The sequence below is a fragment of the Strigops habroptila genome, chromosome 5 (assembly GCF_004027225.2).
Source record: "Strigops habroptila isolate Jane chromosome 5, bStrHab1.2.pri, whole genome shotgun sequence".
NCBI lineage: Eukaryota > Metazoa > Chordata > Aves > Psittaciformes > Psittacidae > Strigops > Strigops habroptila.
In genome coordinates this window covers 83,086,508-83,102,930 of record NC_044281.2, presented here as the reverse complement: position 1 = coordinate 83,102,930, position 16,423 = coordinate 83,086,508, and the positions used below count along the sequence as shown (strand labels likewise).

Here is a 16,423-nt window from a genome sequence, read left to right as displayed (position 1 = left end):
CAGCTACATTGTACGTATATGGTGATTTTTACCGTTCATCTTTATTTTAGTATGGTACAGTCTGTGGATTCTCAAATATTTTTCTTCTAAGTAATTTATAAGGTTTTGGTATTTTTTAATTTAAATTTCCTTTCAATTCCTTCATTCCTGTAGCACTACCACCTGTTAAAATAGTAAGCTAGTTCAGATACCACAACCTACTGTGCATGGTTTGTGGTGTAGGTTACCCAAAGGAGCAAGATACATTTGCCTATGCAGAGGTATCTATTTGAACACAGATATTCCCACAACACTACTGTAGTCTGCAGTATTGACTTACTTGTCTCTTCACTGTGATCCAAGAAGTCTTTTGGTTACATTGAAATCCAAGCACAGAGAACTTAAAATATGTTTGTAAGAGGAGAGAATTATGTAACATTTACACTTTGTTCTCTGTCCAGAAAAGTTTCCAGAAACTTTTGGATTAGAATGGGAGGACTAACAGTCTTCTCGGTTCAACTACAGTTAGAAGACTGGTTAGGCCTAGGCAGATTGAATAATTAGATACATGGAACAAGTGGCACCTAAATTTGAATATGAAAATATAATATTTTGATTTTTTTTTAAGGACCTATTGTGATTTGTAGACCACAGATTTAAAGAGTGAAGAGGCTTTTTCTAGATTTCTTGTAATTTAAATGAGAGCAGAGAGAGAAATATGTCTGTTTTCAAACACAGCCTGTGCTTTCTGACTGCTGTCTTGTATCTGATTTTTATTCCCAGGAAAACACTTCTTGAGATACATTGTGCCCAAGATTGTATGACAATTAATGATGAGTCTTGTCAGTTGCCACATACGCTACGGGAATCTTACAGGAAATTAGTTCAAATTGAGAAGGACTTTAGTCATTATGGGCATAAAATCTGCAGTGCTGAGATACTGCTACAGTGTGCAAATATTCACAGGTAAGATTCTATTTCTGCTGAAAAATTTTATTTAACTATCCACAAAATGTACTGTTTACTTTTTATAGTCTAATTAAAGACGGAGAAGAGCAGATAATATTGTCAGGTTTTACATCTTAGTGTTATACATCTATTTGCATTCCTGATGTATTTTGTATTCAGAAAAATACTGTAGAATGCAAAATTCTTTTCACTGGAGGCAGAGTTCATCTTACAAGGTACTAGTGATTTTTGTAGTGTTTTTGAAGTCAAACCAAAGTATCAAAGTCTCCATGTCAGCTTTTTGTCTTCCCGTTCATAAGGCATTTTGGCAGCTATACTAATCATTCTCAAATATTTATAGGCTTTTACAATCCTTACTGTTGAAATGTTTCTCTAGAAATTGCTGTAATGGCAAAAGTGCAAACCACAGTGTGCCTTGACTCCCAGCTGATTCCACGATGTCCCCTTAAAATGACTGAGCTGTTTTGTACTTGGCGATTCTGCTGTTTTGTTCCTGGGGAATGTGTACTCTACAACATTATCCACCTTTCTTCTCTTTATGTCTTGGCATCTTCTTGCATTGCAGCAGTAGTGTTCCAAGAGTAAGACCTTGAGAAAATAGTGTGTGATCATTCACTTTTCCTATTTGAACATTTAGAACACACATGTACAAAATGAATCTATTTTATGTATTAACTAATCTATTTCATTTATTAATCTAACTATTTTAGTATGTATGTTCAGTAGTGTTGATAACATAAAAATAAACACTTTCTTAAATTAGTTCTTTTGGTGTTTTGTTTGGGTTTTTCTCAGGGTGATTGCCAAGCAGAAAAGAAATGAACTAAAAATACATAGTCACTATCTAGATGCTTACAACTTAGCTCAGAGGGCAGTATCCAGAACTGAGGAAGTGTTTCATGATGTTTGGAGCTTATTTGCAGTTCATGAGGTAGGCTTTTTTTTTCCCATTCCTGCTCATGGAAGACGGATTGTATTGAGTTGTACATTCACTCCTTTTGGGATAATTCCTGGAAGCCCCAAATGAGATTATCTCTCTGTAATGGTAGGCATTGTTTGACTATAGGAAACATTGCAAAGCAGAAATGAGAGGATTTGTTTGGTCTTTGTCAATTTTATCTAATTCTAAAATTTATCTAATATTTACAAAAGAAAAAGTCTGGACTTGGAGATATTTTTGATTCGCTAAATACCTTCACAACCTTAAAGTTCTCCACAATAAAGTGTTCATTTCTGAGAAGGAAAAGAAGATTACACAGAACATTATGTAAATGAAGAAATCCTGTCTTCAAAATAGTGTATTTTAGGTAGTGAAAGCCTGCAGTCCACTTTGCTAGTGTGTGCCGTTATCATACTCTAGCATCCAGCTTTATTTTCTGCCTTGCCTTTTTTAAGAAGCAAGTATTTTTGTGCAGCTACCAAAACCATTAATATTAAAATTCTGGGTTTATGCACACATTTGTAATTCGTTTGGATTTAGATATTTGTACCAGCTTCATAAAATGTGAAAAGCAAAAACCCAGCCGCTCTTCTTCTATGCAGCTACTTTGATTGCTTTAAAATATATTTGACATTGAACTTTATCTTTTAAATTACTTAAATATCTTCATAGCAATATCTCTGATCTGTTGAAATGATATTGTTGATATGTTTGCTTCTTTAGTTAAAAGAAATACAACATTCTAACTTATCAGGTAAAGCTGCAAAAATATTTGAAATTAGAATTCTACTTCCCTTTCTTTTGTATTTCAGACTACCAGTATTAGTATCCCATTAATGAGGCAACTAGCGAACAGGAAAATAAATCTTGTAGAGATTCTTTTGGATATTTTTCATCTTGTTATTACTAAGAAAAGGCTTAAAAAAGTGGAAGAAGCATCACCTCATGAAATAGTGGAGGCATTCATCAGGGGAACTATTGAAGATGATCCAATAGAACAGGTAATAAAAAATATTTAGTCCTATGATTTGCATATAAAAGGTATTAAAAAGTTTCCCAGGGATTTTTTGTGTAACAGAACTTCTTCCACTACTGAGGAAATGGGTCCCCAGGTTATTCATGTAGTTTTGCAGCAAAAAAAATTTCATGTGTGATGTTTATGCCTTGGGGATGGTTTATTGGGTTTCTTTTGGTTTTGTTTTGTTTTGTTTTTTCAGAATGATTTTGTTTCTCAAATGCAGAGACTTAAAAACCACTAGGAGTAGCAGGGAAATTACTTGAGGCTTTACAATTGATTGTTGGGGGTTTTTTTCGTTATTGTCTCTTCTTTTTAAAACAGTTGATTTCAAACAGAACTGCCTGAGATGATGAATAAAAACATCAGACATATCCCCCTGAAACAGAGCAGTAATTCTTGCCCATTATTCTGTCTCTGACAATGGCAATAGGAAATTCTATTACAGGAAAGCTCAGTATCCCACCGTTCTTCACAGTACCTTCCCCTTATCCCATGTTTTCCTCAGCACTGATTGTTGTTTGCTTATGGATGTTACAGTGTACTTTTTTTTTATCAATTGTTCATGAATTTGTGTATCTGTTAAAGACAACTCATTTATAGTTAAAAGTGTGATCGCATTTAACAAATGTGTTTGTATGTAAATATATGTGTTACCTGTTTTTAAGAAGCATGTTTCTCTATGTGTGGGTATATATGAGCAAATAAACACAAATAGGTATTTTACCAGGACTGGAAGCGTATGGAAGGCGCTGTGGGCCATATTGCACTGGCTCAGCTAGCAAATGTGCAGAATCTTTGTAAAGGCTGTCCTGACATCAAATCCAAGTGCCTGTATCTCACTGGAAAAACTCTTCATTTACTTGCCATAAGCGTAGATCCTGTACATTCAGAGATTTACTGGAAGCCAAATGTTATGGTATGCATTTTTTCCTGCATTCAAATTCATTCCTATGTGTAAAGTTTGTCTGCCACAATATTTTTTCTATACACATTTGTATAACGCAACTCTCTATTTAGAGCTAGATTTTACATACTGCATGCAAGCCATAATAAAATGTATACTGAACCATGTAATTTCAGAACAATGCTTCTGCCTACCTGCCAGCCTCTCATAAGCAATTTTTTGATTTGTTCCTGAAATGTGCTAATTACAGTATTTTCAAAAAAGAAATGAAAATAGTCCTTGAATGTCTTAAAGGGCTACGGTTGGTTAAAAGCTCAGACTTTTAAGTTCCTTTTTTGTTGTAGTAAAAACACTATGTAAGAAAAGGGAAGTTCAGTTGTTACAAATTCAATGATAAAGTGTTCAGAAAAAACTAACTGAGAAAAATATTGGAAAATAAAATTCTTAGAGGTTGTGTGGGGGGCCTTTTAAGTTTCTGTTAGTCATATTGTCATCAGAACATATTAAACATTTTTGATGCCTGATGATATTGCTAAACCTCTCACCATAAAGGGATTATATAGTGAGATTATTTCTTTTAAGATGAGTTCCATTTTCACCTAGACTTTCACAACAGAAATTAAGCCAGCCATACTTAATGGAATGATTAATTATTCTTTTTTGATACTGTGATGAGTAGGAAGAAGTTAAATCAGACATGGCAAAAACTTCCTTGACTTCAGCAGTGTGCAGTGAACAGGAAGTGACTGACAGCAGTTTACCAACTAATCAATGTCAATATGAGAAGTATAAGAGGAAAATACAGAAGTTAAAGGTATATTAGTGAATGTGCTTGCATTACAATTGGAGTGCTTCATCTTTTATGGAATAGTAGTCACCTTAATTTATCAGTTCTGTTTGAACTGATAATGGAAATGTTTGTAACATACATTTGACCTTACAAAAGAAAAAAGCCTTCAAAACAGCCCCCCAAAACCCCACCTTTCTATCACAACTTTGCTGTGTATCTCCATTCTGCCCCTCAGTACATGCTGTGGGAGCTCCTCATTGAGCTTTCCCAGTTGCTCCCAGACAGAAATAATTTCTCCTTCAGTAATTTCCCACTGATCAAGCATGTAGTAGTCAGGACAAGATGAACAGTCGGCTTGCATTCTGCTTCACAGACATGCCTTTCTAAGGGAGCATAACATCTTGCAGACTGGGAACAAACACAGAAGTAACTTCTCTCACGAAACATTTGTAAATTGCTTCCATAATTTAAGTTACATTGTATATGAGCTGATATCTGTTAACTACTGCAGTTCAAAGCACAGCAGGAATTGGGAATGTTCGGTTTGTGTTGCTAGTAAATAAATGCATGAGGTAAGAGATTTGTGGGTTTATTTATATTAAATATATTTAACTGTTAATGGAAACATCTGTACTGAGAATTGACAGAAAATTCCTTCATTCTGAATGGGTCATACTGCCTGGATTTAAAATACTGTTCTGCAAAGTACATGTTTTATATTAAAAAAAGTGTCTTAGTAAAACATTTTTTTTTAATATTGTATAACAGACGGTGTCTGCTAAATATTTAATCTGTATTTGCCTATTTTGATCATATATTAAATAAATGCCTTAAAAAGGAGAAAAAGCATTAGAATTAGTCACGAAAAAGGGATAATCTTCTAACACACTAGTAATCTGTCTACGTATAACAAATATTTAATATAAATACATATTTTAATTAAAGCTTTTTCTTTTCATCATCTAGAAGGAACATGGGTTGGCTCAGAAATACCTTTCTCAATCCAGTGAAGCTTTGCTACAGTGTATGGGTACTGCATTCAATCATGATATTACTGATGTACTGGCTACTGCTAGTTTTGAAATGATTGAATGCTTTCAGCAGTTTGATCCAGTTTCATCTAGCCAGTTTTTGGCACTTCATCAGGTAATGCAGCTGATGTATTGTGCTTCTTTCCAGTATAAAAAGGGTGGTTTAAGCTACATAAGTAAAAATGTCTGTTCATGTAACCTGAAAATTGGTCATACAGAACACACTGTATGGATACTAGTGAGTAATACAGGCATTCAAAGATATGATATGCTTGCTGACTTCCAGATGTCCAGATGATCAGTGGCTTTTTAACAGTTCTATTACCTGTTGAGTGTGACTTGATTTTTTCCTTGATGATTGCATACATGAAAAGATTTTAATATGAATAAATTACTGTAATGTGATTAGCTAAGGTAGACATTACCACAAAATACTACTGCTGCAGTACACCATGTAGTATCACTCTATTTAGCTCATTCGCTAAGAAGTATGACTGCAAACCGTAAGTGGAATGCGTATCAAGGCACCAAAATTGTGAGTAGTCATTTCTTTTACTGGGCAAAAAAATCTGCTAATTCAGCTACTCTCCTGCCCAGAAAGCTTGTATTGAAAAAATAAAAAAGTTGAAAATGTCACTGGACGTCAATATTAAGCTCCCTTTGGAAGTTTCGATTAGGTCAAGCCGAATTTCATTGCTTTTTAATGCGGCAATTGCGTTAAAAGGAAAAAGAAAAAAAAAGCGTGGCTGTTAGCAAGCATTGTTTCCAAGGATAGGATTGTTGTGTTTGCTGAAAGAAAAGGATATAAAGACTTTATATTGCTTTTCGCAGGAAGTCTGTTAAAACGTGTGATGTGATGGTTATATAGTAAAAGGCACAGAAACGTAGGAAAGACTCAACTTATTTGAAAGGCTAAGTTCAGAATACAGGCATTTACCTTCCCAGGAAAACCTTAGATGACTAAATGCAGGAGCACAGGTGTCAAATGTAGACAAAGTAGTAAATTCTAGCTACTCATTTTTAAGAAATCTTCATAAGTTATTGCCAGACTGTTTACATTAGCTTGTAAAAAAGACCTAGCAGACTTTTGCTAATCCATCTCACCTTTCAAGCAAGAGAGTTTTTCTTTAGCATATATTTATACATTATAACATAGATGATATATGTTTATTTTTTGGGGGGGAAATAAACAAATACAAACATTTTACAGAGTTGTTCGGTGTCTATGACGATGAAGAATATCCTTCTAACAGCTACATGTAACACCAGCAGCTCTCAGCTGGCAGCATTATTGCATCTTCAGAATCATTTAAAACAAACCAGAAACATGAGTGATCTTCTAAAACGTGTGGAACAGCAACTGACTGCTACTTCAGTGGTAACTCCTTGAGATGTGCTACTTATTAAGGGGTTTATATGTATGTTACATAAATATGCACAGGGAAACATATATGTGTGTATACATAGATATATATACACACATACACAGATATATGTCCAGACAGCTTCTGAATATCTCCGAGGGTGGAGATTCCACAACCTGTGCCAGTGCTCGATCGCTCTCACAGTGACAAAGTGTTTCTTGTTTGGACAGAGCCTCCTGTCCTGGCACATCTGCCGAGTGGGGGTTTTTGGTTTGTTTTGGGTTTGGTTTTATTTTTGGTTGTTTGGTTGGGGTTTTTTATGATTTCAAATATTAGCACCTTTTTTCCTAGAAGTGTCATCACTGACAAATAATAACTGAGGCTGGGGTTTATAAAACCTATGAAAATAATGCTGCTTTTGAATTATTGTTCAGGCATGGAGAAATCTCTGTATTCCTGTTGAACATTTTAATATAATGGAAAAATTGCCATCTAATTTCTACATAATTATTCTCCAGCATTCAGAAGACAGGTATAAAATTTCACCATTTTTGTTTAGCGTTGTTTGTTACAAATGCAATCTTTTTACCTGTAGATAATCACTATTTTGGTTGTTTGTTGCTTTTTAACTTCTAATTTTGCTGAACTTAAATTTTAGGATAGTGAACAAATTAATATCTAAATAAATGTATCTGCAGCTCAAAGCAGTATGTTTTTCTGTACTTTTGATTTCCCTAATTATCTCTTAAATCTCCAGAGATCACTTGAAAGGTTTCAGGGCATTCTTGGTATCTCTCTAAATTCTGTTGAGTTTCCAGCTCTTATTGCTTATGCTCCTGAAAATGTCAGGAGCGGTTTTATTTAGCTTTATAAAGCCACAAGCAATCTCATTACTGCAGCCTAGTTAGCGACTACTCATAAACTGAGCTATAGCACCTGACTATGAGGACCTTCACCAATTGTGAAAAGCCTTAAGCAGTTGTCATGGAACAAATAAAAATCTACCTTTATGGATGTATAGCAATGAAAGAACTTTCCTTATAGGACTCAGTTTGTTCCAGTCAGATTTTTCAGGGTTTTGCACCCCCAGGTACGGGTAAATATTGCATTGTGAGCAAATTTGTGGGCACATTAAATTAGAGGGTGATAATTACTCGTCTAATAAATTTGCTTCATGTAAACAAGCTGAACAGTAAATAATCTACTCAGCAGTTTTCTGCTTTCCATAGATCACATTTGTACAGCTCATTGATTGAGGTGCCAAAAGTAAGTACTGCACAGCAAAGAGGAAAACCCACTCAGCCAATGGGTAAGTGTCTCTTATGTTTAACAGATAAAAATCATTGTGCTGATGTTATGAGAAGGCTCAGATCTTTCACTGTTGCAGTTGTTAGTCAAATTTTACAATAATTTTTAAAATAATTGTAACTCTTAATACCAGAGGAAAGTAAATACCTAAATAGATGTGTTTCATTATCAGATATAATGTATCTAGTCACAATTTACAGAATTTTTGTTTCTATTTGAAGGCTAAAGTTGTTATAGATAAATAATTGTAGAGATTTTTTTCATTGTATATTTCTGCATTTTGTGCTAAATATATATATGTAAGCACAGTTATTTAGTTTTCAAAGAATATCATGGGTTTAGAAACTTAACGGTCTCTGTACAATCATTTCTTCAAGTACAAATATGATGTCTCAGAAGGAGCATTAAGATGGTGTTATCCTCCTTTCAAAATAGTGCAAGCGAAAGTTTATCGATTTCCTGTGAATCCTGATGTATTTTGTATTTTGTTGGAGAAAGTGCGTCTTTACAAGCAGCGAAGGGTGAAGACTTCTGTTAAACAGACTTTCATTCAAAACTTGCAAAGCTGTGTCTCCAAAACAGATGTGGTAATATATTTGATTATCTTATATTTAAAAAAGGGTGAAAAACATGTATTAAAAAGCTATTGTAAGCACTCTTTATGCACAACTTTCAGTTTATTCCAAGTGTAACGTCCCTGCTCTTCATAGTTGCTAAATGCTGTGTACTCTGCTTCAAAATTTAGTCTTACTGTGTTATTCTGTTTCTGTTTTCACTGTCATTCAGCAGCTTCGAAATGTTCCATAGTTTATCAGAATTGAAAATTGAGGCAATTGAGATCAATTTACTTGAAAATGTGCTGTACCTCCAAGTTTTTGCATTTCAAATGTATATTGCCTTTCATAGCACATGAAGGCCCCGCTGTCCCAAGAAAACAAGTGAGATCACAGATCTCGACCCTTTAATCAAAATAAAACTATCTTAGCCGGAGATTTATTACTGATTTTCAACACAGAAAAGTTTCTTCCTACAGCACACAATATCTTTTGCAGCACAGCTGTTTATTTGGACAAGTTGATCCAAATGTTAGTCACAAAATTTTGCTTCAAAGACACACCTCATTGGAATTCCAAGAATTCCAAGTTTGTAGCTATTAACACTCTTAAATTCTAATTGATAAAGCTTTCAGTTGCTGCAAGAAGGCTCAGTTCTATAAGGACATTGTTTTCCACAGTCAGTGAACACAAGTTGTATAGCATAAAGGCGCACTGGAAAAGCCTGTGACTTTCACATAAACTTTTAAGCTGTAAGGTAACAGAAAGTTTTCTGCACATGAAATGTGCAAGTCTACACCCTAGCATTCTCATTTACTTTAATTTTGGCCTCATTAGATAAAATGTAAGTTTTTCAATATCAATCAAAATTCACTGTTAATATAACATATGAACAAAAACTGGTATAGACCTATTTCCACCTTTAATATAAAGGTAAAAAGTACAGATAATATTAAATTTTCTGCTCAAGTTTTGATTGCTTTAGTCCTACAACTTTGACACATCTGATTCTTGAACTATAATTCTCTTCTATTCATCATGTTAGCTTCTTTCAGTTAAAAAACAATTACTACAGATGGTTGAATGATCACTTCTTCTCTTCTGTATGCGCAGCCTTTTTTGCAATGTCAAGTTATGTAAAGATTGCTGCAGTTGCATAAGTAAAGAAAAAGGTGATAAGATAAAGCCAGGTAGAAAAGACACACACACACAAAAATAAAAGGAATTGGTTTAGGTTTTTAAAGTGCTTGTGCATTAAAACTTTCAATAATTATGCATGCAACCTGCCCAGAGTCACACAAACAGAGCTGTGGGTGAGAAGTCCATTCGTTAGCACCAACATTCTTTGCCATTTAGTTGCACTCATTTTTCCAGTTAGCGTTTTTGTGTCCATCTCTATTGGCTTCTGGAAGCTTAAGGCTTTTTGTGTCATCTTCTCCTACATGATTCTATCCTCTCCTTACCTATTTTCTTCATTCTCTTTATTTTTTTCTAAAATGGGCTCCACTGATCTCTCCATGCACTTTCATTTGCTTCTCCTACATTCATTTTGCAGTTTCTGTTTACTTCTCAAAGTTGTGCTTTCACAATTTCTTCCCATTATTTGGAGTCCCGCTATGGAGTATCTTTTCTTTCTGCTGGACTTGCCTGCCATTCCCCATTGAATTCACAGAAGTATGTTGGTCACTTAAATAATAAATATTGACATCTTGTACTGCTTCCTATGTTAGAATATTTTGCAAAATGCTGATAGGAGTGATGTTTTGAAGTAAGGTAGTTTTGAAGCTGACTTTCTATATTTATATTTTCCATTTCATGATGGTTCATTAGCCTCTGATTTAACATAATACACCCTCGATCCTTATGTTAACTAGCATTTTGTAAGTATTCTATTTTTTGTTGCAATGTGTGTGATAGACTCCAACAGAGAAAATACGTGATAATGGACATGGTTTGACATCAGATTTCTCTGAAATATTAGAAATGATGGAAGAATATCTGAAGCCAGTGCTGTCTCATGTTGATTTTTCTGATGTCAGGTAAGCCATTTAGACTTGTTTTATCATCATCTGTGAAAATAAAATGGTAACTCAAGTCCTGAAAATACAAGAATGGTTTCAGCAAGAAAAGACCCCATTTAGTGAATTTCTTACATCTTGAAAAACAACATATGCAGGTTATGCAAGACTAAGAGGATTGAACCATGATAGACTAATGGCCATTTCTAATGGGTACTGTTCTTCAGTTTAAGTTATGCAATATTGAGTTCAGGATGAAACATCATAATTTAACTAGTTAAAGAGGGCAGGAACTCCAAAGGGAGTACATCCTTTATGTAAAATTTCATTGAGATTGAAGCAGTTTTGTTTGTTTCCTGTGAAAACTTTTACTTACATACGTGTTAGTAAACTTAGTTAGTGCTGGTAAATTTGCACTGTAATTCCTCTTCCCAGAGAACAGAGCACACCAGTTTCAGCAGCTGAATCAAGAAAAATGAAAGTGAAAGATCAAGACACCAAACACTCCACAACACGGGGTATGTGCTCTCTTGAGTACAATATATGTATGTATATGTGTCTAGGAACAGATAACAAAATCCTGTCATTTTAATTTCAATCTTTTTGAAGCCAGGGAGAAGAAAAAGGCTTCAGCAATGGTTTTGTCCATTTATTTTCTGTATCAGGTCAAGTAGTTCAGTATACTTCCAAAAGATCACTTAGATGGTGGATGGAGCTGTCCTTCTGCATGTGTTTACATTATTCCAAATTATACAGGCTTTAGACAGCTAAATAGAATGGCTTTATAACAAACCAGTCTTTTCAGGAGAAAGGCTAAAAGGAAGAACTTTCTTAAGCCTGTTGATCTCTTTGTTTTTTCTATTCCTGCTTTTTACCTTATGGACTCTCACATTGGGGGTTTTTTTTGCATCTTTTGGTTTTTTGTTTGCAATGATACAAGCCTGATGCTGGAATCTGTCCCTAAACGTGTTCCAAGAGAAGAGGCAATGAAGTCCATGGCTTGCTTTGGGGATGAGTTTTTTCCTTTATGGTGGGGAGCAATGAAGTTTCTCAGTGAAAAATTACCAGAAAAAATATACACATTTGCATTTGCTTTTACCTGCAAGAGTTCCTTTCTGCAATCTGGCATCTGACCGCTTATGTCGTTCTGCAAAGACTGACTTGTCTTCCATGTATTTCTTGTTTCTCTCTAGAACAGGAAAATGTTTTTATAATGATATTCAGCCCTTTTTTTCTGAGTAACAGAAAGAAGTTTCCTGCAGAAAGACAGAGTTGGTATTGGATAAGAGCTCCTTTACAATGCTATACTGTTTAGCTAAACACTGCTAAGGCAACTTTGCATTTCCAAACATCATTTTCTTGAATGCATTGCATATACCTGGACTTCAATTTGAGATGGTTGGTTATTAATACAAGGATATTTTTTCCTCTAATAATCAGTGCTCACAAGTGCATATGCATAAAATCTTGACAACATCTTTGGAGTAACAGTATTAAAGGAAATGTTTTTGCATAATGTGCTTAATCTGCTGTAAAATGGTGCTGGAAGAAATGTAAGTTTTACATCTAACTTCAATTATTTATATACATACTGAGAACTACTAAATCTCAGTCATGTTCTGTCTCATTCTTCAGGTACACCTGTGGACTTAAGATTACGTGTGGTATTACTAGGAGATACGTTATTTATGGAATTGCCTTTGGAAGCTCTGAGTATCTTTAAAGAAGGAGGAGTAAGTTCTGTATCCAGAGATTTTTCTCTCCAGATTCTGTACAATCGAGTACATCTGGCTAAGTCAGGTACTATTAAACACTCTTTGCGTTAGCATACTGATGCAGTGAACAAAATTATTTAAATAGTATGAATGGTGTATTATATTTTGCTGGAAGAGTGCCCCATGCAATAGGTTTGCAGTATATTAGATGGAATAGATAGTACAGTAGACTTATTTCAGTAATGTACAGGCTGATCATAGTTGCAGTGCTAGCTAATTTAAAATAACATTTATATATTAAAGAATTATGTAAAACTCTGTGGAACCTAAAATGGCTTGCAAAGTTTCAGTTATACAAGTATGGTCTTAAACTCTTTAAGGCTATTTTTAGCTGCACTGAAAAAACTGAAGGAAGAATTTAGACTTCTGTTAATTTTCTTTAACGTTAATGTGAGACTTTGCTCAAAATATCAAGCATAAAAACGTTTAATCATTGAGCTACTTCCTCTCTCTATAGCTAAGACTACATTAAGGACTCAGGGTTTTTTCAGTCCAGTGATTCTGGACTGAATGTCCATACTATGGACATTCCATAGTATGCATGAGCAAAATCATATCTCACAGGCTGTATGGACTTTCATTACTGCAGACACACCCTATATGAGCTCTTCAGTGAAATTAGTTTGTTAAGTGAGGTAGTTGGACAGTTGATAACCTTGTTGAAAACTTATTCTAAAAGTGAGTAATAAATCCAGGCACTAAGCATTTTTTTTTCATAAATCAAAGATACCTTCTATTACTGAAGTTAAAAATTCAAAGCCACATTTTGCTCATACATAGATAAAAACACATTTTAACTAAAATTGTTAAAACTAGTGGGCCTAAGCTAAAAAATAGGCTAAGTTTAGAAAATCTCACCCGGTACCATGAAAATACTCTGTTCCAGATAAGTTCTTGTATTGTGTTCATATCTGTAATATTTAGTGCCTTCCGTATAATCCATCCTCTGTTCTTCCATTTCACCCCTACATTGTAAAGGGAAAGAATTGTGAATAATCTGTGGTTAGAATGTTTTTAGTCTAAATACACCTTCATATACTGGTACAGGTCTGTTAGACATAGGAGGTTTAGAACATATGTTGGGGTTGGTTTTTTTTTCCATTTCTGTTTTTCCCATTTTTAAAGTGAAAACTTACAATTTTAGAAGTGGATAAATGAGAGGAAACAGACTTGAAATGTCTCTGTTCATGCAATTATGCAAGTAGCACTGAATGAGGAGAGAAGCACTAGCCATATGAGCAATAATGCATCTCTCAAACTTCCACCAACTTGCAGTGCCCTCCAGTGATAACTGGCTGAGACATGTACTTTGGGTGATAGTTGTAGATACAGTGAGAAATATAAGTCTGTTTTCTGTGCTTTTTAAACATTCCTTAAAGAAATAAAAAAATCGGATTCAAATATGAAACTGTCTTTTTCCTTTCGATCTCTGTGTGTCTCAGAAGCTTCAGTTATTCCAGTAACATCAACAATTAATAGATATGACAGTAGCCTTAGAAAGTGCTTTGGTAATTGCTGTTCAACTCTGTCCTGAATCTGCAATGTAATGAAGCATTTGCATGTCTAGGGGATTGCATTTCTCGCTTGGTTTCCACTTTCAAACCATTATTTTTGGGCAAGAGGGTTTGGGGAATGTCCTTTCCTTGCTGTGGTGTGAAATTAATTTTTATTTTTCTAGTTCATTCTGTTATTGTTATTGCATCAGCACAAACACAAGTAATGCTTCAGGAAAGTTGTATTTTCTAAAACTGCCTATATCTTAAAAAAAAAAAAAAAAAAATCTGTTCTTTTCAATTCCACAGAGTCTGAAGTCAAATCAGATGTTGGAATATCCAAAGAAACAAAACCAAAAGCTCATCAGAAAAAGAATATCAAAACGGTGAACTTGGCACGTTTTAAACAAACTCAATAGAAATAGCTCTTCTTTTTCTGCAAAAAGTGTTAAAGAACTACAAGTGGCTTGCATAGAAGCTTGTTATTTATGCTAGTATTCTGAAGTGGAATAAATATCACATCATTCCATACGAATTTTGTTTCTTCTTGATTTTGCAATAATGACAGAGTTGTTTCTTTGAAAAATTGTACTTTGTGTAAATGTCACATATTTAACAACCCACCAAGGAAGTTGCTTAATGTTACTAAAATACTTCCCCCAACAATATAGTATATTTATATAGTGTATGCACTTGTTTTTAAAAATATATATGTATGCATGCATATAGCTCTATATATGTGCACACAGATATGTAAGTATATGCATTGTATATAATGCAGAATAGCTTATATTTTTAATTTCCATTGACAATTGAGTATTGTGCTGCTTTTAGTCCTACCTTCAAAACTTTAGAACATCTTTTTGTTAGTTGTTTGACACGAAGAATGTAAGATGGTTACTATTTGATTGAGACTTATATGTGTAATAGAATATGTATTCTTTTTAACTGTAGGCTCCAGTTACTCGTGATTTACCCTCTAATTGCTTGCCTGTTGATACTAATAATTTTAAATGTATCCTTTCACAAACCATTAGCTAAGTGTATCATTAAACTTCCTTTTTTTGTTGTTTACACTGTGCTGTTTACACTTAACTGTTGATCAGATATTGTGGACCCCTACAATGAAGGAAGAGAAGCAGGTAATCTATAATAAATCATATTTTCTCCACAAACTACTCATGGAATTTAGAAATTTTTGTAACAGAAAATGAAGTCATGACATCAGGTTGCTGACAAAAAAACCTTAGCTTTTGATCAGCACAGAACTGCTTAGCCCTGCTTAGCAAACTGGAAACTTGGTTATTTTCTCCATTGACTTAAGTCCTCTCTGAGCCTCTGGGGCAGAACTGGTGGAGCAGTGCTGGTGTTTTCAACACTTTACACTTTCCTCAGGGTATCTAGAAATTTTTGTTTGTGCTTTTAAAATCTTTAACTGTCTACAAATGATCCTTGTCAGCTGTAAAATATACCTTTCAAATGGGAATTACAAGACGGGCTTAGGTTTCAAAGAACTGAAGACCTGATGGCCTAAAAACCCCTGAATTGTCATTTCAGAATTACTGAAATTAATATTAACATCCTTTGTAGCATGGTAAGCATATAATGATGAAATTCTGTGTTACAGAAGCTTTAAGTCCTTCCCTAAAAATAAAGGAAATCCTAGAAAAATACCGTGACCCATTTACACGGCAGTGGGAAGGACTTATTGGCAACATACACGTTCCAAGGTTTGTAATATTCTATATCTGCTTTCATGTTTTTTCCATGTTTGTTTTTTTAAATTGTACCTATACCCAGAAGCTTCAGTCATAAAATAAGGTCATATTTTGCTGAGCTGATAAATGCATAGTTAACCATTGTCTTTGTCTCAAACATATATTTAGGTTTGTAGACAGAATATTTTAGGGATCTGAAAAACCATGCCACAAAGTGACTTAGCCAGATTGGTTTCATCAGAGTTGCTACATATCTATGTGTAGATAATCCAATTTTGACAAAAATTCTACTGGTGCAGTCTGTGATGAATATGATATGTGAGCATAAATATAATTTCTGGCTTTGTTCATAACTGTTTTTAAATCCCAGTATTAAAACTTATAGCATCTCCACACACATTGAATCAGCTGTCAGACTGAAGCACGCATTTCAGAAGCAAAATAGTGAATGTCCATCTCCCAGTTTACAATTTCAAACATCTGATCATAAAACTAATACCATTTTATGGAGTTTATTCATAAGCACACTTTATTCTTTATAGAAGTACTTTACTTTTAAGTA

At 34.3% G+C, this 16,423-nt stretch overlaps 1 protein-coding gene across 3 annotated transcripts in view; it reads left to right on the top strand.

Annotated features, from left to right (window-relative positions):
- The window catches only part of CFAP46 (cilia and flagella associated protein 46), a 78,741-nt gene that overhangs the window by 52,788 nt on the left and 9,530 nt on the right, over positions 1-16,423 (top strand). For 2 of the 3 annotated variants that reach the window (XM_030486342.1, XM_030486343.1), the window contains 17 exons: positions 763-945; positions 1,744-1,879; positions 2,701-2,889; positions 3,622-3,822; positions 4,490-4,624; positions 5,567-5,746; positions 6,842-7,009; positions 7,430-7,527; positions 8,225-8,304; positions 8,739-8,890; positions 10,775-10,896; positions 11,311-11,393; positions 12,511-12,675; positions 14,453-14,538; positions 15,098-15,158; positions 15,250-15,285; positions 15,771-15,873. In XM_030486342.1, the coding sequence (XP_030342202.1) occupies positions 763-945; positions 1,744-1,879; positions 2,701-2,889; positions 3,622-3,822; positions 4,490-4,624; positions 5,567-5,746; positions 6,842-7,009; positions 7,430-7,527; positions 8,225-8,304; positions 8,739-8,890; positions 10,775-10,896; positions 11,311-11,393; positions 12,511-12,675; positions 14,453-14,538; positions 15,098-15,158; positions 15,250-15,285; positions 15,771-15,873 (2,178 nt within the window). The remainder of the gene's footprint in view (positions 1-762; positions 946-1,743; positions 1,880-2,700; positions 2,890-3,621; positions 3,823-4,489; positions 4,625-5,566; positions 5,747-6,841; positions 7,010-7,429; positions 7,528-8,224; positions 8,305-8,738; positions 8,891-10,774; positions 10,897-11,310; positions 11,394-12,510; positions 12,676-14,452; positions 14,539-15,097; positions 15,159-15,249; positions 15,286-15,770; positions 15,874-16,423) is intronic. The other variant, XM_030486345.1, reaches the window with a different exon arrangement.